The 26,375-nt window shown below is 35.0% G+C and overlaps 4 protein-coding genes across 5 annotated transcripts; 1 reads left to right on the top strand and 3 right to left on the bottom strand.

Annotated features, from left to right (window-relative positions):
- Positions 1 to 5,030: 5,030 nt before the first annotated feature.
- LOC110702104 (E3 ubiquitin-protein ligase RING1-like) lies at positions 5,031 to 8,235 on the bottom strand. Of its 2 annotated transcripts, none has more exons than XM_021879760.1 (2): positions 6,761 to 8,235; positions 5,031 to 5,720 (listed from the first exon to the last, which is right to left on the bottom strand). In XM_021879760.1, the coding sequence occupies exon 1, from the start codon at positions 7,837 to 7,839 to the stop codon at positions 6,772 to 6,774; it is 1,068 nt and encodes a 355-aa protein (XP_021735452.1). In that variant the 5' UTR covers positions 7,840 to 8,235; the 3' UTR covers positions 5,031 to 5,720; positions 6,761 to 6,771. The 2 variants fall into 2 exon arrangements, with proteins under 2 accessions (XP_021735452.1, XP_021735451.1); XM_021879759.1 differs by having other exon boundaries at positions 5,031 to 5,710; positions 6,761 to 8,232.
- A 320-nt stretch (positions 8,236 to 8,555) lies between these two features.
- LOC110702103 (sugar transport protein 10-like) lies at positions 8,556 to 11,810 on the bottom strand. Its single transcript, XM_021879758.1, has 3 exons — positions 11,177 to 11,810; positions 10,057 to 10,683; positions 8,556 to 9,476 (listed from the first exon to the last, which is right to left on the bottom strand). Exons 1-3 carry the CDS (start codon positions 11,633 to 11,635, stop codon positions 9,009 to 9,011), a joined length of 1,554 nt encoding a protein of 517 aa, XP_021735450.1. The 5' UTR covers positions 11,636 to 11,810; the 3' UTR covers positions 8,556 to 9,008.
- Positions 11,811 to 12,622: 812 nt separating this feature from the next.
- On the top strand, positions 12,623 to 17,097 carry LOC110702102 (putative pentatricopeptide repeat-containing protein At5g08310, mitochondrial). Its single transcript, XM_021879756.1, has 2 exons — positions 12,623 to 15,606; positions 16,285 to 17,097. Exon 1 carries the CDS (start codon positions 12,795 to 12,797, stop codon positions 15,369 to 15,371), a length of 2,577 nt encoding a protein of 858 aa, XP_021735448.1. The 5' UTR covers positions 12,623 to 12,794; the 3' UTR covers positions 15,372 to 15,606; positions 16,285 to 17,097.
- A 1,900-nt stretch (positions 17,098 to 18,997) lies between these two features.
- On the bottom strand, positions 18,998 to 24,904 carry LOC110702101 (E3 ubiquitin ligase BIG BROTHER-related-like). Its single transcript, XM_021879755.1, has 7 exons — positions 24,386 to 24,904; positions 22,903 to 23,275; positions 22,761 to 22,810; positions 21,186 to 21,227; positions 20,949 to 21,067; positions 20,762 to 20,870; positions 18,998 to 19,270 (listed from the first exon to the last, which is right to left on the bottom strand). The coding sequence occupies exons 1-7, from the start codon at positions 24,671 to 24,673 to the stop codon at positions 19,223 to 19,225; spliced, it is 1,029 nt and encodes a 342-aa protein (XP_021735447.1). The 5' UTR covers positions 24,674 to 24,904; the 3' UTR covers positions 18,998 to 19,222.
- Positions 24,905 to 26,375: the final 1,471 nt, after the last annotated feature.

Here is a 26,375-nt window from a genome sequence, read left to right as displayed (position 1 = left end):
TTGCGGTTAGTTTGTTGTATACATGCACCTAGTATTTAACTTGAAAAATGTTTGTATGTCTTAGAATTGTGTCGTACAATTTCTCATTTTTAACCATCCATATTCAATTAGACGAGTGTCATCTTTTATAAACACTAAATCACAAATCATAAAAGGACCACTTCTATTTATTAACTTTTTCTTTCAACAATATATATGTACATTTATGTATTTATGTCATTCAATTTGCATAAATAGATGTCTCTTTCTTGAACTTTTTCTTTTTTAAAAAAATAAAACTAAAAATGAATTATTATTAAATTCATTAAAATTAAAATTTATTAACATAAAAATGCATTATATTATTCATCATGTTAAACTCAAGAATATTGTGGAGAAAACGGCTTAGCCTTTGCATTGATAATAATCACATACATATACCCAATACAATAGGAAACCCAACTTGCCTAAAACTCCTAACAAGATAAACATAATCCAACCAAACTCTAATACTCCCCCTCAAGTTAGAGCATGTAAATCACGAATGCCCAACTTGCGTACGTAAGAGAAAACCAAACTGTTGACGTCCAAGAACCTTGGTGAGAATATCTCCAACTGATGACCTGTCGAAATATATGAGGTAGAAATATTACCGTTTATCAACTCATCATGAACAAAGTGACAATCGACCTCTATATGTTTCGTTCGTTCATGAAACACCGGATTCTTAGCGATATGCAAAGCCGACTGATTATCACAAAACAACTGCATAGACTTTGAATGTTGAATACCAAGAACAAATAAAAACATTTTCACCATCTAATTCTCGCTCAACAACAGTCGAAGAGCGCACATTACCATTACCACATCGCCTGGTTTTCAGTCATCTAAACTTTGCAAAAGTTATTTATATGTATAGAGTAATAGTTTGAATTAAGATGACTTTATTTGTACTTATTATTCAAATATTATCTTACTCTGTAATATTTTATAAGACGCAAGGAGGATTTTGTTTTAACAAACCTAATTCGGTTTTTGGCTTGTTATTTTTTTTTTTATTTATTTTTTTTTTTGTCTAAAAGAGCCACAAGGCCACAAGGGTAGTACATATTTATAGGAGTAACGAATTTGACCTATAATCTATTGTACACAAACCCTCGTCCTTAACTAATAGGTCAAGATGGTTAGATTTTGAAATGATTTTTATAGGTAATTATATATGGAGTATATATATATTATAAGGCTCAATATCACATCCTAAAAAAATGCAAACCTTATGGTTCTTTTATTAAAGGAGGCATCAACATTATTGATTTTAAGAATTTGGTGATCAAAGTGATCTTTGAATTCACTCGCATATATTATGAAAATTTGTAAGTAGATCATCTTTGTCGACGGTAATATACTAATATTACAGTTCTTTACTTCTTTTAGAAATAGTCTTTCTAAAAAAAAAAAAAAAAAAAACAGTCTTTCTATTGCTAGCTGAACTAGCTTAACTGGATATACTAAGGATCGATCATTGTTAGTTATAATCTCATAGTTAGTCTTAGGGTGTGTCATAGTATCTTATCTTAAATATTGAACTTAGCTACCCTCATCATAGCTTTGTATTTATCCTATTAAAATTCATCAAGACTTATTTTAATAAGTGAAAATAAAGTGAACACAACAGACTATTAATACTCGTATCACATATACATATAAATATATCGTTTGGTACACGACAATATACTTACACCTCTACCTAACGCAAATAAACATAAAGGTTTGTATTATATGTATAGCCTTATTAATTACATTTCTTGAGGAATTGAAAATTGAAATTAAATCTTATACTCCCTCCGTCCCCGATTGATAGTCACTTTTGAAGAAAAATCACGGGATTTAAGAAGAATTAAAGAAACTACATTGAAAAAGTAAATTTACATTGAGTATATAAAAAAGTAGAGAGAGAAAGTAATTAAAGTACATGAGAAAGTAAAATTTACATGGGAAAGTTAAATTTGCACAAATATTTTTTGCAAATATTAGAGAATTTTGGTAAAAAAAAATAATATTAATGGTACTTGAAAAAAGCAAATGTGACTAACATTTTGAGTCTCCAAAAATGGCAAAAGTGACTATCAATCGGGGACGGATGGAGTAATATAAAAAAAAAATGGGAGGTGTACGATGATCTTAATTTATTTTATTTAGGTCTAAAGTGTACGATAATTAAATAGTATGGTCTGCTAGGATTTAATTAAAATTTCTAGTAATATCTTGGATTTGTGCAAAATATAGATGGCAGGTACTAAAATGTCGCAAATTGTTGGCCAACAATAACATAAAATCATGGTTTAATAATGTATTTTATTTTTATATGGTCAGATTTAAAACTGTTGCCTTGAATACATGGGAGGTTGTAGCCCAACCAAAACCCATCAAGTTGCAAAATAGATTCCCCATTTATATATATATATATATTTTTTTTTAATTATGATTTATGATAACACCAACTCATAAAGGGTCCATTTCCGTACGACCTAACGCATGACTACTCAACCAATTAGCCTTTTTATATAATTACTCCCATTACAATCGATTATTTCACATTTTATATACTCTAATTTCTAATACTTTTTACCATTAAATAAATATACTTCGTACTTGTTATTATTTATTTATTTATTATCATTATTATTGTTATTGGAGTAAAGAATGAGTGGAGTTTTGTAGCTAATGACTATAAATTTATAATTAAGCATTTGGCCGGTGGAAGAAAAATGTCAATCTTTGTTATTATATTTATTTAGAAATTAACATGGTTGGCATGTTTAACTAATTAATTTATCATGAAGTTAAACACTGAACATTGTTAATTCAATGGCGACACTTCAGGACTAACCTATGAATTTCTTATTACACTCACAAGTGAGGGATAATGTTGAAGCCGCAATGTAAATATATAAGACTACTTGTGAATTGTCCTACCTTGAAAAAAGAGGGGAGAAAGTGTCACCTTATAAGGTAATCGAAGAGTTACTCCTATTATATATCATCAATTAATTTTAGTATAAAATCTACTTTTAAGTTTGTGATAAATGAATTAAATTCTCTTCCTTTTTTAGTTTGGATTGACCTTCCACATTTCATATTCTTTTAAAATTTAACAACTCTTTGTACGTAACCGATATGAAAGAGAAGATGACTTGACTAGGAAAGGGTGAATAGTAAAATAAATAGAAACAAGTCTTTTTATTTGGATATCTCTTTAAAATTGGAGAGAATTGAAGTAAAAATAATGAGCTGGATGTCCCTCCTTCCCTTCCCCATCTTTTCCTTCTTTCCTTCTCTCATCATTTCCTTACCTTCCTTTTATCTTGCTTTTCAATAAAATATAGAAAAAACATGAGCACTTTCAAAACAAAAGTGTGTTATTTGATTTATTTTAAAAATATTGATCTATTAATAAAAATTACATGTTTTGTTAAAGGTGTATTATTAGATGATACGCATCATGCTTTTAACAACATACACCGTTTAAAGTTAAAGAACATACAATTCAAAATATATTGACATACATAAAAATCCACATGTTAAAATAAAATAGGGTAATGTTATATGCATGAAGCATTTAATACACTTGTTTTTTTAGTATTAAGTTGAGAATTTTTCGACAATTTACAAGTAATCGCTATAATATATGTTTATTTATTGTCTATTCTTTCTACTTTTAGCTTCTTATATGCAGCCTTTAGGGCTGTAAATATCTTTTTCCAATAAAATAAACTACTACTCCCTCCGTCCCTAAATTACATTCCTCTTTCTCGCATTTATTCCTCACATAATAGAGAGAAAAAAGAATGTAATTTAGGGACGGAGGGAGTACTTATATTTTGTATTTGAAAGCTATACATGTCAAAAGAAAAAAAAGTGCAAATTTTTGATAATTAAAAGAACATGGAACAAAAACTTGTGAAATGTTTTTTTTTTTTTTAATTTTATTAGAAAATTTGTAAAAAAAACCCCCTTTTAAATCCTTCTTTTTTTTTTTTTTTTTTTTTTTTTGAAAAAACACCTTTTTTTTTTTTTTTGTAAAAACCACCCAATTTAAAATTTTTATTGTAATTCGCCACCAACATCTGAACAAAAGAGGTTTAAATCGTAAGTAGTCAAAACACATTTTCCTACAATATGCGGTAAATTACCACAAAAAATTTGAATCCGACGGTTTTTTACATATATTTTCAAAAAAGTGATTTTTTTACAAAAACTAGTTTTGACAAAACTTCCTTTTCATTATGTGTTCCTTCATCATATATAATATATGTTATTCACATATGCAATATTACTATCGTGCTCATTTATTTGCATGATATGTTCTTGCAATGATTCTGTTAATTTGTATACAGTTGTTGAATAAATTCAATAAGGAATTTAATCGTAGAAAATTAGAAATCAAAGACGAATTTTGGAAAAGTAAAAACAATGGAGTCGAGAATGGTAAATAGTAAAGCTGGGTCCTAAAATGAACCTAATCCATTGCGTCATGTATTTTAAGTTATCATATTACTCATCACATCTTCATTAACATTGTTGCTACTCACTTTCTAAATGATGGTTATATATATATATCATTTTAGACATCTCCTTTGTTAGTTACGTTTCAATTGCAACTCTTTTACTTGTGATATACTCGGTATCTAGCAGAGGTAGGGTGCTTTTGTTAGAGGGTGAAAAAAACCCAAAGACATAACGCCGATTACAGCGAAGCAGCAGGACACTTTAAAAACCATTCCAAAGCGTCATGCAAATGCAAAACCTCCTGAAACAGTGAAGCCTTATCAATTTGTAATACTACCTCCGGTCCAAATTACTCACAACTTTGGGGTATTATTTGTGAGATATAAAATATTCCAAAGTTGCGAGTAATTTGGACTGGAGGTAGTAGTTTGAGGCAGCTCGGAGGACAATTAGCAATTGTACAATCCCTTGAAAATAAGGGACCTTCATAACTGTGTAGGCGTGTACAATCTGAACATTTTCTATCAGAAAACATAAAGACAAGCACAAAAATCACTTCTATCTCCAGCATATGCATGTACGAAGTGGAAAACCAGATATACAAGCATTAAGTACTACAATTGAAGACAAGAGTGAAAGGTTTAAGCACAATCTCATACTTTGTATATATGTTTGACAAACTCAAACCCAAGATATTGATGAAGTGCGGTATATACACAAAAGCGGTAGAGCTAGAGTTAATAGCTGATGCACAGACAACAGAGTAAACAAAGTTGTGCAGCTTCACCATAAAGCTGGCTGAACTGGAGTTGCTGCCCTACATTCCCCGCCCAGATCATGCAGTAATATTCACACTAAAATATACCGAGAAATATTAGCTAGAGTGCTGGATCATTTCATTGTTCATATCAAAGCTTCACCACAAGGTCAATATAACTAAAGGAATGCCAAGAGGACAATATCAGTTTTGAATTAGGCCAATTTGATTTCAAATACGATTTTGTACAAACACAAGTGACCAAATAGTAACAGCTAATATCAGCACTGAAAACACTCTTCCTTCTCTAGCATCCTTTTTCTACCAATCTAACCCCAAATTGATGTGTATCAAACATATAAGATAAATAAATATGTCCATAAGTGCAGCACCCTCCTCGAAAGTCTTGCAAAAAATGAGCTTGAGAGAATGACAAAATCAAATTACAAAGCTCTGGCCATAAACCTGCACAGAACTTTAATGTTTAAGATTTAATAATATAATATTGTATACTCTGAAACAATCAAACCCCTATGAAATCAATAACCCATATAATGAAGCAAAAATAAAAGAAACATGAAACACTAGATGACCGCATGATGAGCCAAGAATGCCAGAACCCTCACTCTCTCTCCTATATTGTGGCTGGCTAAATACATAATACTTAAAATGGAACAACCAACATGACCTGACATTTTAATAATGGCATAGATCTATCCTACGCGTCCATAAATAAGTTTTAAACGGAAAAACCACACTGTTGAACTCAATGATGTAGCATGACGATTAACATCAATGATGTGATGGCTGCTGTGTTACTAGCAGAAATACCTAGAGTTTCATACAACACAATCAACCAGGACTAGCATCCGCAGTAAACAATAGCAACAAACTCTACTAGCAAATTTTTAAGAGTTGCAATTGGTATAAACAGATTATTTCTTTTCTAGTGGTAATGAGGTGCTTGGACCAATCTAGAATTTTACACTCTTTGGCGATCATTGTATTCTCTTCTAGTGGTGCGGTGGTACTAGGACTAGTAAGAATTTCACAAACATAGCAAAGTCAATCTATTCGCCCAAACCCAAGGCAAAGTTCAACTCTTATCCCAATATCATTGCCAATGACATGATAGCAACAACAGACTTGTAATTTTGTAAGTAAGCAAGCAGAATAGTTGATAAGGGTATTTGTGTCATAATTCATAAAACTGACTTGGAGTTGTAACAAATTTTTATAATACAAGTATCAATTTGACTAACCAAATATGTAGAATTGAATAAGGAAACAAATTCATTAATCCTAAATAATTTTTACCCTACACAATTTGAGCTAAATCATTAGAAAAATGTAATTAATCGAAATAAAGAATATTTCAGCATTCTCCACCACCTATAAAAAATTAAGCCTAATATAATGTCAATTACAGTATAATAATTTCACAACTATCTACCCATAAAGCTAAGGACCAAAATGCAGAAGAAAGAGAGAAAGAAGGTACATTAAAAATTGTACCTTTCTTAACTTCAATCCAAGCTTTCATGCATTGGCTCCGAACCATGATCACAACCCCCACCACCACTACCACCTTGTCGAGCCCCCGAGCCTGGACCGCTATAGTTACCACTATTATTCCCTTCGGAGCCACCAAACATCCTAAAAGGCCACGACAGCGCGATTCTGAACCTCCTCTCACTATTTCTACCTTCTCCCTGCGATCCACCACTGCCACTGCCACTCCCACTCTCTGATGACCCTTCAGAGTTCCCACATTGTCCACCACCCGCCCTTCGATTGTCGTATTCCAGGTCATCGGTAGGCAACTCGTACCGGCAAACAGGGCAAGAATTATGAAGCTGAAGCCAAGGGATCAAACAATCAGAGTGATACAAGTGTTTGCAGGGCATCTGTTTCGCGCTGGAATCAACCTCAAATTCATTCATACAAACAGCACACGAATTCGAATCCGAATTCACAACCTCCGCAGTGATCACAACATTGGGCAAACCATCAATCGCTCGTTTTGAAGCCGGGGGAGTCCCGTATCGATTCGGATCATTCTCAGCAAGCTGCTGGATCAACTGTTCAAGACCCGGCCCTAAAAAATAATCCCCAAAATTGGTCGGAAGCCGGAAATTCGGATCACCCTGATCATTCTCAACAACAAATTGAACATTAGCACCACTTTGCTGAAGATTCTGAAGATAATTCTGCAGAAAATCAAACGGATTAAAAGCAGGAGAACCCGAAGAAGGTGACATTAAAGGTGAGAAATTTCTAGGGTTTTGCAAATCAATCGTCGTCGAAGAGAGCACAGCGGGCCCACCTGGTCCGCCGGGCTCACGAGAGACCGCCGTGAAAAAAGGATCGGCGAGGAAAGAGAAAGGATCAGGGTAAACAGCAGCAGCAGAAGAACCGAAAAGACGATTAGGGTTAGGGTTTTGCGGAAAAGAATCGTATTCTTCGAGAAAACCACCGCTGCAATTAGGGCAAGAGAGATCGGAATTGGGCGTCGGAGTTAGGGTTACGGTGCGATTACATTGGTAACAGAAGTATGATTGCGGCGGCACCACCGCTACACCGGCGGACGACATTTGATCGGAAAATTTGTGGAGAGGAGAGAGAAAATTAGAATAATTGGTGAAGGAAATTGAAATTGGGGGTTTTTTATTTGAAGTTCGAATTTTTGTGGGTTGAATTTATAGTAATTGGGGAATTTTATTGTTGAAAATAATAAAATAAAAATGCTACAAGATTCTGGAAGATACTAGATTTTGTATCATTTGTCTACTTTGACTAGTGCGTACGGAAGATTCCACGAGCTACTTTCGTCTTTGACTTTTTTTTTTTTTTTTTTTTTACTCATACAAGTATTAAATTGATATATTTTTAAACAAAATTTGCAAACTCTTTTCCATTGTCTAGTCCCGGGCCGGGAAGGCATGTGAGAGGTTTTGGTCTGGTAGGGCCCTTCTCTTTACCAACCAAAAAATAAATAAAAATTAGTGCTCCGTATTTTGCAATTTAATTAAAAAAAATTGCAAATTACAGCCTAAATGTCCTTATAAATTTTAAATTGCAGTCCGATTAAACTTTTTCATCGTTTAAGGTTTTAGGGGCCATTTTAGTTCTTAATGGTTTGAATTGAGTTTGGAATTAGCAAAAAAAAAAAAATAACATAAGTGCCTCATTTTTACAGCAAAAAATAGTTGTCCACAAATTATCAAATTGATACGCTATTAATAAAATATACTTCGTATATATTTACAACATATCTACAAAAGGATCTAAATCAATGGATCATTTTTAGAATACAAATTTAATGTAGTGGCAATAATTGAAAAAAGGCCAAGAGAGGCATGACATATTGCATTTCACTAAAAAAGTTTCAACTAATAGATTGATCCTTTGTTGAGTACAAAAGGAAATAGTTAAGGTTGTCCATGCGTTGACACAATGCCTATGTCCTTGGCACAATTAATCAAGGAAGAAGGGGTAGATCAGAAGGCCAAAATTTGTGTTTGGTTCACAACTTTTTTTTTTTTTTTTTTGTTTAATCTCGTGTATCATTATGTTGTAATCGAATGATTTATAAATAAGAAATGTTATTGGTTTGATACATTGTTTGTAATTTAGTTCGGTCATGAAAAAAATGTTGAACACAAATTAACTTATAAAAAATGACTTGAATAAATCAACACCAACCATGAAATTTGAACACGTCTTTTTGAATGAGGTGGTTCTACTTAATTTTTTTTCCCCTCTAAGCATTTAGCATTTTTTCAACATTCTTATTAGAATGATGGCCAACCAAGCTATCAGGGATGTATGATCCCCAGAACCAATGTGCCTTCCACACACTATACATTTCTTCGATAGGAACATTTTTGGTCTCGGGCAAGAAGAAGAAGATTGTGATTGTCATGATGATGACAAAACCAGCAAAAAAGAAGAAGAGACCAAATTTCATGGCACACAACATGTGTAAGAAACATTGCGCGATGATGAAGGTGAACAACATGTTGACGGAAACATTGATACTTTGTCCTGCTGATCGAGTCTCCAAAGGGAAGATTTCACTAGGAACTAACCATCCCAAAGGACCCCATGACCATGCAAATGCCGCAACATAGATGCATATCAATGCTACTACGATATTAGCATCTGTTTTGCTTATTGACCCGACCCCTGTGACTCCAAACTTTAGGCCAAGAACTACACCAATGATCACCTACCAAAAAAAAAATGATTAGTATGAGTACTTTGTATGTGCAAATATGCACGTGCAGTGCGTCTATTAATTTAGAATGGACACAAAAAAGTACATGTGACAATTAAATTGAGATTAAGGGCTTATTTACATTTAGTCATTTTCTGAGGTGAACTGATTGGAGTTGAACTGAACTGATTTGAGCTGAACTGATGTGAGCTGAACTGAATTGAATAGAGCTGAAATGAATATCTTATGAGAGAAAGAAATTAGAAGCTGAACTGAAATGAATTAATTAGAGTTGAACTGAACTGAATTGATTAGAGTTGAACTGAACTGAATTGATTAGAGTTGAACTGAACTGAACTGAACTGATTGGAGCGAGCTGAACTGAACTGAATTGATTGAAGCTGAACTTAATTGAACTGAACTGAAATAACAGGTCCTAAGAGCCTATTATGATTTACTGAACTAAAATGAGCTGAACTGAATAGTTTATGAGATAATTAAATTAGGAACTGAATTGAGCTGAACTGAACTAAAATTAAGCTGAAGCGAACAGGTCCTAAAAGAGCACGTACTGTATAATTTTGTAACATACCTGAGTTATAATCATTTGAAGACCACCTTGGATGAAGAGAGCCCTACGACCGAAGCGATCAACACAAACAATGGAGACAATGGTGGCGACGACATTGACAACCCCGGTAATGAGAGCCGACATGAGAGAAGCTTCATCGCCAAACCCTATAGTCCTAAAGAGGATAGGAGCATAAAACATGATGACATTAATCCCAGTAATTTGTTGGAAAAAAGGGATGATAATAGCAAAGGTAAGTTGAGGCCTATTGTGACGTTGCATAATGTTACTCCATGGTTCTTTAACTTGTTTAGACAATTCATATGCTTCAAGAATGTCATCAAACTCCTCTTTAACGTTCTCGGTTCCGCGAATTCTCTTCAACAAGTCTCTTGCTTTGTCTTGGTGGCCTCTATCAATCAGAGAGTTTGGGGTGTCTGGTAAGATCAAGGCACCAGCAGTGATCACTAAAGCCGGTACACCGGCGAGTCCTAGAGCAATCCTCCATCCTTTCTCCCCCATTTTTTGTGCAAAGTAGTTGATGAGATTGGCAGCCAATATACCAATTGTAATTGCCAATTGAAATCCAATATTGAGAGCCCCTCTAATTTGTGGTGGTGCCATTTCTGATAGATAAATTGGTATAGACTGCAATTTTTATGTGTACATCAACATAGACTACTGTATTAGAAATAATCGATTAACATGTATACCATCTTTGTTTCTGAAAATTCTTTACACTTTTAACTTTATTGATTGTTAAGTTTTGTTCTCTTTACCTTATAATATTAAGAATATATTATATCAAAATAGAAAAATCATACCATATTAGACCATATACATTATATCAATTGAAATGACCATACTAGTTTAGACTTTAGAAGATTCAAGCCAAAAGGTGTATAGAATACTAACTAAATTATCGCTATTATAATGCATTATCATGAGAGACATTGTTAAATAATAATTCGTCAAAATGTGTTAATTTCCAATCTATCAAATTTATAATCCTTACTCGTGTGATATTGGTCAAACATTGAAGATTGTGACAGGTAAAGTGTAAAGAACTTTCAAAAACCTTTATCAAGAATTTTGGTTATAAGTAAAATATCGAGAAATAAACAGTAAAAGGTAAAATTACCTGATTACTAAAACCAATGCCAATACCAAGTAAAATACGACCAACAATAAGCATCTCAACATTAACAGCAAATGCATTAAGAAGTGCACCAGCAAGAAAGACAAGTCCACCAAAAAGCATAGAAATTTTTCTTCCAAAAGCCTTAGTCACTTTAGATGCAAAAAAAGAGGCAATTAGTGCTGCCAAATAAAGAGACGAAGTAAACAAAGTTAGCAACTCGTTATTAAATTTGCAATATTGGTTTTGCCCTGATGCTTTTTTTTCTGCTGCATAAACTGTTGGAAAAAACTTGTGTAGGAATATATCCATGGACGTTACACCCCCTGATATTCCGATATCATACCCGAATATAAGGCCACCCGTGGCAGCCACCAAGCACGTAACTATCACAAACCCGGTAACACGGCCTTCGTATTGTTTACCTCCACGACCACCCGTTACAATCACTCCTCCTGCCATGTTTATGATGAGTAATGTAAACTACAAGAGAACACTCGTTAAAGAAAAGGCGAACGTTTTTATCAAAGCTAAAAATTTTATTAATAACTTTGATACATTCGTTCACTTTTTCTTTGGGTGTCTCTCAAATGTTTAGATTATTGAATTGACCCTTTAGCCTGAATAATGGCAGAAGGTACCTTGTTTTGTTATCATTTTGAAACAATTTATAATCTCCTTAAAATAATTCCTATATTTGGGGAGGATTTTTAGATAAACTACATTGAAAAGCATGGTTGATAATGTTTAATTTGTATCCTTAGATTTCTGCTATTTTTGCTGATTTGATAGTTGTCTTAAGGTCTTAATATAGAAAAAGATAAGGGTTAACACATCAACTAGTTATACACTTGTTAGGGATGGAGACATCTAACAAGCAATGCAACTACTACCACTAGAAGTAGAATAATTAAAAAAAAAAAGTTACTGTACAAAATTGTTTAAAATACACGAGGTAACACGACTACTTTCAATAACAGTGTCCTTAAAATTTAACTCAATGTTGGGTGCAACGTGCTAATAATGTGCAAATCACAATGATATTATGTATCAGCATGTCCAATCAAATTGTTGTAAAAATTTTAGAACACAAGGTATTTGTCGACCAAAACCCAACACGAGTTTATTGTGCTCATGCTCCCTAGACAAATTAAAGTGCTATCATGAGATTTATGACCACCACCTAACTAGTAGATGCTTACCAACTTTAGGCATTTGTTGGATTAACAAGATATTATCGCTTCAATTCTTCAATCTAACCCAAGATAATTTTACTATAATTACTAAATTTGATGTATCAATCTCGATCTCACTCATTCCTAAGAAAAGTCACAGTTGAAACATGACATGCACCCTAACATAAAAAAATCCCGTTAAGTCATTCTTTGGCCGAGTTTGCATTAGGTCATATATCTTTCACATAATCACATGTCATAGCGTTGTACCAAGTTCGCTTTCAAACTAGCACGACCCCGTGTCATCCCTAAATCACGCAAGTAGTCTCAAGAGTCCCAACCCCTAACAAGAAACTACTATAAAGGAAAACACATCAAACAAATTCATGCTATTCAAAGAAGATCTGGACGGCAGTGACTCCGAGTGATATGAATGCTCTCTCAAAATGCGACGCCATTACCATCCTCGAAGCTCTCTCTTCACTGCATTACATCAAGCATTCATCAAAAACCATTCCCTTCATAAATCAACGGATTCAATCAAACTCTTCCAATTTTCTGCTGCTCAATTCATCACCAATTTGTCTTTAATTCCATCATTCTCCAGAAAGTTTAGCTCTAACCCTTACAATCCTAATCTTTCTCCTGATAGTAAAGAGATTATTAATGGGTTGATTTCAATATTTACCCAGAATCGTTTTGAGGCCAATAACAGCAAAGAACTGAGTCAACTGGGTTGCAGACTCACCCCTGAAATCGTTGAAGCTGTGTTGAAGGGCATTAGGAATTGGAAAGTTGCGTACAGATTCTTCACTTGGGCGAAAACCCAGAAAGGTTATTTTCATAATTGTTATACTTTTAATGCTATGGCTTCAATCCTATTAGGTGTTCGACAAAATGCCCCAATGAAAGCTTTAGCTTTAGAATTGATTGATTCTCGTTGTTTTATGTCTCCTGGGGCATTGGGGTTTTTTATTAGGTGTCTGGGAAGAGTAGGATTGGTAGAAGAAGCTAATTTGTTGTTTGATCGAGTTAGGGAGATGGGTCTTTGTGTTCCTAATAATTATAGCTATAATTGTTTGTTAGAGACCATAGGTAAATCGAACTTGTGTGTTCTAGCTGAAAAGAGATTGAATGAAATGCAGAGTTTTGGGTGGATGGTTGATAAGTATACGATGACTCCGGTTCTCCAGGTTTATTGCAATGCTAGGGAGTTTGATAAGGCTTTGATTGTTTTTAACCAAATGCTTGAAAGAGGATTGGTTGACTCCCATATAATGTCAATCTTAGCTGTGTCTTTCAGTAAGTGGGGGGAGGTGGATAGGGCATTTGAGCTGATTGAAAAGATGGAAGATTGTAATTTGAGATTGAATGAGAAGACATTTTATGTATTAATACATGGGTTTGTATCTAATTTCAAAGTTGATAAGGCCCTTCAACTGTATGAAAAAATGCGTGGATCAGGGATTTTAGTTGATATTGGTGTCTATGATGTGCTGATTGGAGGTCTTTGCAAGATTAAAAAGCCTCAGAGAGCTTTAAGTTTGTTTTCAGAAATAAAAGATTCTGGAATTTCTCCTGATGTTGGTATACTCACAAAGCTTCTATCTTTCACTGATGAAGAGGAGACAATGGCACAATTACTTGAGGAAAACGGAGAGTGTCTTGATAATGAATCAGTGAAATTGGTTTATAATTCTGTTTTGAATGGTCTTGTTTGCATTGGTTTTATTGATAGAGCCCTCGAGTTGGTGAAAATGATGATAGAGGAAAAACCTCAGTATGGTAGTAGGTTAGAGAAGTTTTTCAAGCTTAAAGGAATTAATTGCTTGGACTCATCTTCGTTTAGTATAATCATTAATGCTCTATGCCAAAATAGCAGATTGGACGAAGCACTTCAGCTCTTTGGAGCTATGGCGAAATTTGGCTGCCAAAAGGATACACTCTTGTACAACAATTTAATCGATGCTTTAAGCAATGCTGATAGAGTAATTGACAGTCTTAAACTCTTGGAAGAGATGAAGCAATCAGGAATTGGGCCAACTCATTTCACCTACAACTCCATATATGGGTATTTTTGTAGAAAAGGGGATGTCATTGGAGCTACAAGTATAGTGAAAGAGATGTGTGTTTACCGCCATCAACCATGGATAAAGAATTCTACGACACTTGTTAAACAGCTGTGTAGACATGGGAGAGCAGTGGAAGCTTCTAAATTTCTTGCTAAATTGGTGGAAGAAGGTCTTGTTCTGCATGTAGTTCCATATTCTGCTGCTATTGATGGTTTTTTCAAACTTCACGAAGTTGACCGTGCTCTGGAGTTGTTTCGTTATATATATTCCCGTGGTTACAGACCTGATGTAGTCACCTACAATATTTTGATTAATGGCCTCTGTAAAGCAAATAGAATGTCAGAAGCTGAGAACATGTTGAAAGATATGCTTGCTCAGGGACTTATCCCATCAACTGTAACCTATAACTCTCTTATTGACGGATGGTGCAAGATTGGTAATGTAGATCAGGCTATCATTTGCTATTCCAAAATGGGCGAAGAAGACAGGGAACCCAGTGTCATAACCTATACAACTTTAATAGATGGGCTATGCAATGCTGGGCGGCCTCACGATGCGCTTAAGCTTTGGAATCAAATGGAGATAAAAGCATGTTGCCCCAATAGAATTGCTTTCATGGCTTTAATCAGTGGCCTCTCCAAGAATGGCATGCCTGATACGGCCCTATCTTATCTCTGTGAAATGGAGAAAAAGGAAATGAGTGCTGACATTTTTGTTTATATAGCTTTGTTGGATTCTTGTATGTTGAACAAGAACCATATCTTGGCTTTGGACATATTGAAGAAGATTGTTGAAAAAAGAATGTTTCCAGACCCTGTAGATAAAAATTATGCAGTTGTAAGAAATGCAATAGCCAAACTGTGTGATGATCCTTCTACTTCTTGCAATGTTAATACTCTCCTTGCGAAAGGTGGCATCTCCAACGGTTCCTTGAATTGGGGTGAAGAGTGAGGCTGGGGAGAATCCCATTATTTGTTTGGAAGCTGATGCATGAGTTTAAGCCAATATTTAATTAAATTTTAGGCCTAAGACCATCAGCATCGGATAACAATTTGAAAGCTTCATGCTATGAGAACTGTGAATTTAGAGCATTCCCATCCTTCTTACATGGAGAAGGTTGTTGACTTCAATCATCACCTGGCAATTTTTTGTAATGACTTCGAGTATTGCCATATCTCCAACACAGGTACACTTCCAGCTATAATCTAATTTGTTGAATGAATTTACTAATATTGGTGTTCATTAGGGGACAGTGGTTAGCAAACTATGTCACTGTTGGATTGGTAATGGCTCCAAAATTTTGCATGGTGTATATTTTAATGGGGCTTGAGGCACTGGGTGCTAGGATACGAGCCTATGACTCTATGAGGTTGACTTTGTAGTTCATTGGTCATATATGTAACTCTATCATATTTATAAAGTTTCGTAACATATATAAGAAAGTGTTATTTCCCCCATACTGCTTGTGCTGCTTTCTTCTGTCTATGTTCTCAATTCAAGAGCATGCCTAGGTGTGCATATTAACATGTTCACCCCAAATTAATCCTGTGATGATTTTTCAGTCTGCACTTTATTTATTTATTTTAATTTCCTTACTGTATTCCTTGCTCGTTTGTCCTATACCTTAGTAAATTTTCAGGTGCATCTGAGGAGACATGTTATATAATGTGTAGCAATATTTTTAGGAGGAAACCTTTTATCCTTTTTAGATTGTTTCCACATTACTTAGTAACATATTTTCATTATAGCTCCCAAACCCATAATATGTTTGTCATATCTCTTGGCATTTTCATTGCGATTGTGATTAGTTGCATCCTGCAAATCTAGCTGATTGATTGATGTCTTGTTCTTCCAAATCGAACAGGGTAACTACTTCGAGAATTTCATGAAAGTTCAATAACTATGGAGAAGCAATCGATTTTCTGGTTTTACAATATCTCATGATAAGAGAGAAACTAATCTTTCCACCATGATTGTTCGCAATTCTTGGTGCACTTCTTCTTCACTACTCAATGTCATGGGTAAACTATCCCATGAATACCAAGGAAATGGTTAACTTACGACCACGAACATCTTTGGACATTCTCTCCACTGAATTGCTGATCGTTGATAGAGATGTATACTTTAGATTATTGAGCTATGTTGCAAGTATTAAGACAGTTCATTCAAGGGAAGTGTTGCAAGTAAAGAGAAACAGAGGAAGTATCTAATATTGAGTATTGACCCTTCTTTCTCACTTTGGGATCCAAGGAAGAACCTACTGGGGGAGCTTGCTTTACTTTGACCTTCTTGAACTACCACAGCATTGACAAAGGGATTAATCGCATTTGTGGGATTGTGTATGAGATTTATGAGCATCTTGGCATTCCTCATATCATCCACTGGAGCGGTTCATTCTACATGTCATTGTACGATTTTGGTATAGGATTTGTCTTGCAGTGTGTAGGTTGAGTAGTTTGTATAAAAAATGGTACATATATGAAGTATTACAGTTGATTACAAGGGTTCAAGGCCGTTCAACGATTGTTCACAATATCATCTGCAGTCATTTGCTTGTACATACATGTTTGTAAGTTTGTATTGGCCTATGTGCTCTCTGATAACAAGGATAGATTTTATCAAATAGCACCTTAAGATTTTATCTTCCCTCTCATTTATGTAATGGGTTCTTTAAATCAAATCAATCTCTTGCCTATAAGATCTTTATTCTTAAGGGGAAAAAAAATATATATGACCTCTTTTGATTTGAGTCTTTATTCAAGAATTTTCATTTTGACTAGAGTTGGACCAAAAAAATCGCAAGTAACTCAAATGAGTAGAATGGATGATTAAGTTTTTTCATATTATCAATTCTGAGGATAGTTTTCACATGGCTACAATGAAATTGTGGTCATTGTAGAATGAATCTCAACCCTCCATTTAATAAAATTCCTCATATCCATTCATTAAGTTGACTTTAAAATATCATGGTGGGCTGGGAGAGGGTTGTTTTCGTGGGGGGTAGGGGGAGGGGGAGGTCTTCGACCGAGTTGGAGTAGTTTCCAACTGGGCTAGGGAGAGGGGGTGGCTGGTAGGGAGTAGGGATGTCAATGGGGCGGGGCGGGGCGGGGCGGATGTTGGTCTTCCCATCCCCATCCCCACCTAATATTTTCATCCCCATCCCCATCCCCGCGGCGGGTCCAATTTTCATCTCCATCCCCGCCCCACCGGGTACAACTTCAGAACCATCCCCGCCCCACCCCCCACTTGGATATCCATCCCCACCTAATCCCCACCAAAGATCTACCTAATCCCCACCCAAGATCCACCTAATATCCGTATCTCAAATACACAATCTTACATAATTAATACGAATTATAAAATAAAACATTCTATACACATTTTCGTGTTATAATATAAGTGTCGTACAAAGTATTATAATTAATATTGTATTTCATGTAATTATTTTATAAATAGAATAAAAGTATGTAATTTTGCTTTAAAAGATATATAGATGTGGGTATGAGGTGGGGATGGGGCGGGTACGAAGTTGGGCGGGTGGGGCGGGTACAACTTAAAATTCACCCCCGCCCCATCACCCATGGCGGGTATGGTTTTTATCCCCATCCTCGCCCCACCACCCGCCAAATCGAGACCCATCCCCGCCCCATTGGGGCAGGGATGGGGCGGGTCTCCTACTTGACCCGCCCCACTGACATCCCTAGTAGGGAGGAGAGGTTTTTTTTTTTGATTTTTTTTTTTTTTTTTTTGGATCACTCACGTGATTTCACGTGTCGGAAAAACCTAATATATTAGGTTGATGACCGGTTAAGAAGGCTAGAGATCACAAACTAATATCAAAGGTGGGATGATTATAAACTAATTCATTTTAGGATTATTAAGAGTAAATCGTCCAAAGTTAGGACTATTAAAGTGAATTTTTCTAATACCATAACGTCCATAAGCATGTTGCACAATAAGAAACTACTCGTACCCCTTAATTTTGGTTGAAGGCAATGGAAACATGTTTTACCATAAGCATTGCATGATAAGAAACTACTCAAACATGTTTTACCATAATCATGCTGCACGATAAGTAACTACTCGTACCCCTCATCCAGCATCCGGCACCATAAATCAAATGAAAGGCAGGAATGAAAAGGCCAATGTTCCTTCATTCACCTCTCAAGCTAAAAACGAAATTTTCCGGAGAAGAAAGAGACTAGTTGGTGTGGTGTGAGCCTGAGGCACCAACAATGAAGTCTATGCTCCCCTACTAGACTTTGAAATATACATGCCAATTCTAAGTCCTTAACGAAATATATTTTGGTTGAAGAGTAGATTACGGAGTATATTTACACCTGTTTCGACAATTCAATGGGCAGTACAATTTTCATTCTTCACTACTAATAGTCTAATAGGCCCTGCCGGGAGAATCCTAATGTTCAGGTCTCACAACTACCTGAAATCAACAATTTACTCTGTGCAGAAGTTACACCATAGGCTTATGCTATGATCAAATACAGTACGCCTGAATTGATTAAACAAACATTACGGAGTAAGAAAGATTAATTAAATATTACAACGGGAAACCTGCATCCTACGTCAAAAAGCAAAAGGCATTGATATTGAACTCCAGTGAGAAAAAATTGAGACAAAAGAAGGTATTCCATTCTCGAACGGGGAATAATCAAGAACAGATACAATAACCGAAGAATTAGTTTGTCCCCTAGAAAGAAAAGCATGACAACCAGATCTATGGCCTTTAATTGGCAAATTCATATAGAATCTAATATACACCAAAGTATCATCTATTCCATTTCTTAGCTACTCTGAGACGTTGAAACCTCTGCACTGCAAACAGGACACGCCTGCATCAACAAGTAGAACAGATAAGGAAACAGTTGATCTCCATAGCCGAACAAGAAAAGAAAAAAAAAATAAAAAAAATATTGCTACATGACTGAACAAGTTCCCCATGGGGATAAGCTATGTAAACTCCTAGAACATCTCAACAATGAGAAAGAATTTTATTACTCCTCATTGTGAGAAGAGCAAAGAGAACAGTGCTATCACAGTGGAAGTATTTAATCAATTTTGGGAAAATTAACCATTATACAGATGTAAATAGTCCAAATCCAATGCATGATAGTTCAGATGTATAGCCTACTCGAGTTTAATTCTAATCAAATATTGCATCAAGGTTTTAAATCATTTTAATTGCAGCATTTCAGATAGTTGACCTATAAACATATCATAATTAAATTACAATAAGACTAGCAAAGAAATTCTTTAAGATAAATCTACAGGAAAAAAAATAAAAATAAAAATAAAAAAAATCACGACATAATACAATGTGCAAATTAATGGTCTTTTTGCCAACTTTGCAGATGAAATTTTCAGCATGCCTAAAGCATAACAATCACTTAGCAATCTCCAAACAAGGATGCTACATTAATGCATGTTAGCTATAGTGCATAATTATTAATTTTGAAAAGTTTCCAATTAGCTGTGCATTACCAATCACACATAGTTAAAAAGGTGATAGCACTTAATCTAAGGCACCTATTGGAACAGGACAGTCAATTCAAATACAGGGCACAAGAATATAAAACCAATATGCTAGTACCAAAATAAAAAGCCCCATTTCTCCTGTTGTCCCATTTCAAAGCCCCAAATCTCATTGAAGGAGGTCCATCATCCACAAACTTGTTTTCAAATTCACATTGATCAACAAAACCCTTCTAACACACTACCTTCTATTTTTACCCAACTACAATTACTCTCCTAGAAACCCTTTCCCAGTGGGTTTTATTTACGGACGGAGGGTGTATAATGGGTAGAATTCATAAAATAGCACTGACTGATTACTCTTAAGAGTCTCAGTAGTCTGCAGCACAAGTCCAAGGTAAACATGATTAAACTCTATAGACTGATTAATTCATTTTCATATCAGAGCCATTAATATGAGAGTTAGGGACAACAAATTAGTCCCAGTAATTTGAGAAAGTCTAACAAACAACAAATTGGTCTCAATACAAAAGGTTTCTCATTGCAACTTGCAAGGGTCAGCAAGAGAAAGTAATCCTATAGTTGTCAATACTATGCAGAACTTTATTGAATACACATCAGGTCAACAACAGCCAATAATGTGTCCTTCTGTTGGCATAGATAAGGGTTCAAAGAGGCCCAGATGCATGCAGGGTTTTGTTAGATAAAGTAGCCAGCTTACAAGATTAACACAAAATTATTCAAGAGATACTTCTGAGTTTTGACTGGAAAATATGAACTATTGGACATGTGAATGTACAATTGAAAAGGCATAATGAATATCAGATATTAGGTGTCCAGTGCTACCTCACCTTGTTTATTTTCAACCAATCATTTATGCAATCTGAATGATAGGCATGCTTGCAAGGGAGTGTGGTCATTCCATCACCATCCTCATAGTCTAATCGGCAAATGACACAACTGCAAAAGCAACAAAAGAATTACACCAACATATCATAAAGAGTATTAAGAAAAGAAACCTATTCCTGTCCCACTTACGTATCTGTCTCTGTTTCATTGTTTTGGCATTTATAATTTGTCGAAGGCAGCGATGCAATTGTATCAGCTGATAATCCTCTACTCTCTGTACCAACTACATCACCGAGAGCAATCAGTTCCTGTCAATATTGAAGTGAGCTTCATTAAGTCGAATACAATTACATCACTCGTCAGGAACATCATACAAAATCTGATTACAGAATTGTTGACCATGCATTCTAAAAATACCAGAATTACCTCATAGGAAAGTTCATCAGGATCAACCTCCTCCCACGTGTCCTGAAAGATAGAAAGTAAAAACACACATATTTCAGGTAGGCCAGAAAAAGAACCAGAGAAAAATTGAGCGATCAGGAATTTAAGACAAAAAATAAATGTGAAAGGTTCACAAAGCAACAGGTCGAGGGTAAAAATATCTGTAAGTTAATATGCTAACATCCATTAAAAAAAGTGTTCCTAATTACATATTCCAGGTCGCAGGCACCCCTTTGCACCCAAAAAACAAAAAAAAAAGAAAAAACTCTCCATGCCAAAGTTTCAAAAAGTTGCACTTTTCCTATGATAAATATCCAATATTGCTCCAAAAACGTCTTTTAATGATACGCAGTAGTTTATGGTATGAAATACATACATAGTAAAAAAGATTACTTTACATATCCATCAAAAAATGTCCTTCCCTTACCCTATTATCCAAAGATGAATCACCATGAAGATGAACAATTGAATATAACCTCCTAAACATATCTTGTCTCTTTTAGGAAGGTAAAGCCAATTAACATATTAATAAGGTCTCGAATCCAAGGTATAACATGAGATAGTGTTTCTATATAAACTATGTTTAGAGTATCTACTTAGCAACATTTCAATTTGGATAATGGACTAAATCACATGTTAGACCAAACCCTTTAACTTCTTGTTCACTCTAAATTAGTAACCAAGTGAATAAGTGATGACTCATAGTACAATGGAGTAATAAAAACATCTTTGCCATTGTGGAGGTAGGGATAGAAAATAAGTCATATAAGACCTGCACCTTATCCACTATGCGAGAGGTACTCAAGTCCAAAACACATACAAAGGAAGCTGAAGTGAGAAAAGTAGTCTCCATAATAGCAACAATCATCTCGATTTAAATCAGACATAGGGATCAATGGGAAAGCAACCAACAAAGGGCTCTTGGATAGAAATCAAGTTACTGTGCAACTACGCCAATACACCACTATGTTACAATGGTTTAAAACTCCTAGGGAGCCCTTGCATGTTCGGTTGAAGGGGGGGGGGAGATAAATAGGAAAGCAACAAGCAAAAGCTCTTGGGTAGAAATCAAGTTACAGTGCAACTGCACCAATACAACAACCCGTGGCAATGGTTTAAAACTCCTACGGAGCCCTTGCATGTTTTGTGTCTACAACTTGTTTATCTCTTGATGAATAAGAATAAGTTGACAAGCTCTATAAAAGAACGTTGCATGCCACATAGCATACTTGAAGAAACTAGTGTTGGAGGATAATAATATTACTAAAAAAATCTATCAATGAGAGATCTAAGCATAATATACATAATTACACAATGACCAAATACTAACATAAATGGTCAAATTTTATAAATTTTTTAACTCATATCTAAGTTACAAAAGGAATTAATGACAATGTTTCATGTAATTATGCTTTAAAATTGTATTCTTCTCTCTATCACATGAAATGCAAGCCAAAAAAGTTACTTGTCTAAAATGTCTTCTAAAGCAGAAATAACCAACAAATACATATAACTAATAGATAAACCATAAAACAACTTTGAAAAGAGTAACACTACCTGAGAATTTTCCCTATGAGCCCTATGATCCTCCACATCTACTATTTCTCCTGCAACCATGAGACAATTAATATTAAGCCCATAGTCCCTATACTAATCATATGACGAATTAGCCCAGAACTCATGTACAGACCACACTTACTTTCAGTAATGCCAGCCATAGCCAACAATCTAGCAGCCATTTCCCTCTCTTCAGCATCCTGTAAGGCCCTTGCATATGCCTCGTCATCAGGATACGCGCTAGGATCAAGTTCAACATGAGGTTCATCGTTATCTTCGGAATCATCATGAGCGTGAACGTCAAACGCATCCTCACCCTCGTCATCATAATGGTCAATATATTCCTCATTCTCCTCGTCATCATCATCGTCTTCATCTTCATCATCATATTCATGATCATGGGAATCACCAAAGTCATCATCCTCATCATCAGGAATATAAATTCCAGTCTCCCATCTTCCAAAACCAATCCCACCCCCACCCCCATTCATGCTTAGCATCATGTATGCCCTTTCCTGCTCAAAAACAAATCACAAAAACTAAGTAAATAACAGAGTTCACATTAAGCACATTCATCGAAATTACATTCTGTTTGTCATCCAACTTTATTCAAAATTGTCAAGCTCCCCAATACAAACGAACAAAAATTCACGTATATTACTCCCTCCATCCCTAATTGTATCATTGTATGCTCCTACACGAGTTTTAATATTAGGTTGTATAAAATTGATGGACACGTAATATAGTTACAAATTCTTAAATGGACCTGGTTCACACTAATTTATTGTGGACCACTAACATTAGAGAAAGTAGGGTTGTTTTATTAATAAAAAAAAAAGGTCACTATAATTAAAAAAAAGGTCACTATATTGAAATAAAAATTTATTTTGGTAATATATATGCCTAAGTGGTTATTTTTGTAATGAAATATTTTATATACTGATCAATATGAATAATAAAGGCCACTATGTTAAAATTAGGGTAATAGCGTCATATTTCAAGTTCACAATATTATTAAACGTTGTAGTAGTTTTAATAAAGGTTACTAGGTTTAAAATAAGGTTACTATGTTAAAAATAATGGTCACTATGTTCAATATAATGTCAGTTGCGTGTGTATAGACCTCGGATCCACAATAATATTATTGTGGACCAGGTCCACGCAAGTCTTTTTGTAATATAGTATGTCCACATTTTATCGACAACAAAGTTTAGCACTGAGATCACACGTCGATTACGTTACTAGGGCAATGGAGCATTCTCCTATAAACATCCGAAAAAGGAAAATGGAGCTTGCATATAAGGAATAATGGACGGATAAAATTACAATAATCAACCTTCAATACACAACTACACTACTGCTCAGTGCTCACCATAAATAATAAACAAACAATTAGCTAACAAACATAAATAAAACTATAAAAGCAACTCATAAACTTCTAAATTCGTCATTTTAGTTTAAAAATTAAGCTTTCATTACACAATTACAACATTAATCATCACTGAAAAAACACCGTTAACAATAATAAACAATAAATCAAAATAAAAAACAACTCATAAATTTCCAAATTCATCGCTTAAATAATAAAATAAAAACTTGAAAACATAGAATGATAAAGAAATTACCTGCTCCTGTAAAGTGCGGGCAAGAGCGAGGTCAGCATCAACCTGACTGAGGTTAGTGAAGGGAGTTCTAGAAGACTGTCGAGAGAGACCAGCACCGTCCGATCCACCATCGCCATCAACGGCGACGGAATCACCGCCGTTAACGGCGGCGGAGTTGGAATTGGTAGATGTAGTAGTATTAGTAGAAGTAGTGATATCGGAATTAGGGTTAGGGTTTGTTGGGGCGGAATCATCGGTGGATGTTTTAGCAGCGCCACCATCGATGACTATCTTTGAGTTCTCATCCATGGCGGCGGAGACGGCGACGGAGAATTATCGGCTTTTTTTTTAATTAGATTTTTTTTTTGACGGAAAAAAGTGACGAAAAAATTCGTAGAATGTTGAATTGAGTGGGGAAGAGAGAGAGAGAGAGAGATTGAAATTTTTTTAAAAAGAAGATGAAAACCTGAAGGTGGAAAAAAAAGGGGGGATATAAATAGGATACTTGGTTCGGTAGCGTCTGGCTTTTGCAACGTTAAAATTTACAAGTATACTCGTGTTAGAATTTGTTTTAACTACTTGTGTTTTTCATCTACGTCATTTCCTAGTCGTATTATTAATTAATTACTCGTAATATAAAATATGAGTATTATTTAATGTCTATCTATTTAAAATTAGAATTGTAATTTTAAGAGATTTATTAAAAGTAATTAATTCTTATTTTGTAACTTTATACTCGTATTTAAGTACAGATTTTTGAGAGTTTAGGTTGAGTTCATTCAGGTTACGTCATATTTAAGCAATGATATTTTGACTTTGATTCAAGTCGTATACGATAACTTGTATTCATCATTCAGCGTTGGAGTCTTATAAGTATTGATTAGGTTAGATACATCCGAGTTAGCTCAATCCCCACAATATACTATTTTTAGTTTAAGCCATAGTTGATTTTGGGAAAGGTTTGGATTGGGTCAAGGACCAATATTGTATCACTTAACTTTCGAGTTTGATTCAACAATGGGTCAAAACAATTTCAATTTGTGTTAGTTTTGGCTCATCAATTTCATGTATTTGGGCCAACTCAATTCCGATTGGGTTTGAGTGTTTCAAGAAGACCATGTAGTGATGCAACAAAAGGAAATATATCAAGAGCCAATCTATACCCTTTACCTTTTAAAAAGTTTGAAATAACTCATATAAATAATGTTTTAACAGATATACTCCTTTAAATGCTTATTATTTATTTGCTTCCATTAATGTTAATTGTCTTTTTTCAACTCTTTAAGATTCAGCGTGTTTTCTATGAGGCTGACCACACCGTGTGTCCGGCTAACACATACCAAAACACTGACCGGGTTACTCCTAACTGATCAAGTAAATCCTTGACCAATCCCGACCGACTGAGTAACCCCTGATCTAGTAAGCCCTGACTCGCTGAGTAACCCTAACCAAGTAACCCCTGACTATGTAACCCCTAATCGATCGAAGAACCCCTGAAGGAGTAACCCTGACCACATGGTGTGGTTAGCCACATATGAAACTTTGTGTATAAGAATAGTGTACAAATATTTACACTAAAAAAAATCAAACTAAAAGTGTTTTCGGGACATGACTAGTTATAGGCTTATAGCTAGACCTGGCAAATGGGTCGTTCAAGTTGGGTATAGGCGGGTCAATTTCGGGTCGGCTATGGATTGGGTTGAGTCATTTCAGGTTTTGGGTATGATTCATGTGAGCTGAGGTTTCGAGTCGAGTTATGGCCAGGTCATTTCGGGTCAGACCATTTTCAATTCAAGTATGTTCGAGTCATATACAGACCGGGTCAAAATCAGGTCGGATCATGTTCGGATTGTTCTATTTTTGGATCAAGCTCAAATCAATAATTTTATATTTTGAAATTGTTATAATAAGAGCTATCAAATCGGTTTATGCGCTTAGCACGGTTGAAGATGAACGATATGAGTTATTTTTGTTACCAGACTTTTTAAGTTCAATTATAAAGTAATTTTAG

This window comes from Chenopodium quinoa, unplaced genomic scaffold, assembly GCF_001683475.1.
Source record: "Chenopodium quinoa cultivar QQ74 unplaced genomic scaffold, ASM168347v1, whole genome shotgun sequence".
Lineage (NCBI taxonomy): Eukaryota > Viridiplantae > Streptophyta > Magnoliopsida > Caryophyllales > Amaranthaceae > Chenopodium > Chenopodium quinoa.
This window is presented reverse-complemented; position numbering and strand designations above follow the sequence as displayed.

Excerpts from the sequence above, each read along its gene's own strand:
- LOC110702104 (XM_021879760.1), bottom strand. The coding sequence starts at position 7,839 with ATGTCGTCCGCCGGTGTAGCGGTGGTGCCGCCGCAATCATACTTCTGT.
- LOC110702103 (XM_021879758.1), bottom strand. The coding sequence starts at position 11,635 with ATGGCAGGAGGAGTGATTGTAACGGGTGGTCGTGGAGGTAAACAATAC. Across the intron at positions 10,684-11,176 it reads GCATTGGTTTTAGTAATCAG|TCTATACCAATTTATCTATC; the intron begins GTAATTTTACCT and ends TAAAAATTGCAG. Across the intron at positions 9,477-10,056 it reads TTCAAATGATTATAACTCAG|GTGATCATTGGTGTAGTTCT; the intron begins GTATGTTACAAA and ends TTTTTTTGGTAG.
- LOC110702102 (XM_021879756.1), top strand. The coding sequence starts at position 12,795 with ATGCGACGCCATTACCATCCTCGAAGCTCTCTCTTCACTGCATTACAT.
- LOC110702101 (XM_021879755.1), bottom strand. The coding sequence starts at position 24,673 with ATGGATGAGAACTCAAAGATAGTCATCGATGGTGGCGCTGCTAAAACA. Across the intron at positions 21,228-22,760 it reads CTCATAGGGAAAATTCTCAG|GACACGTGGGAGGAGGTTGA; the intron begins GTAGTGTTACTC and ends TCTATCTTTCAG. Across the intron at positions 21,068-21,185 it reads CTGATGAACTTTCCTATGAG|GAACTGATTGCTCTCGGTGA; the intron begins GTAATTCTGGTA and ends CAATATTGACAG.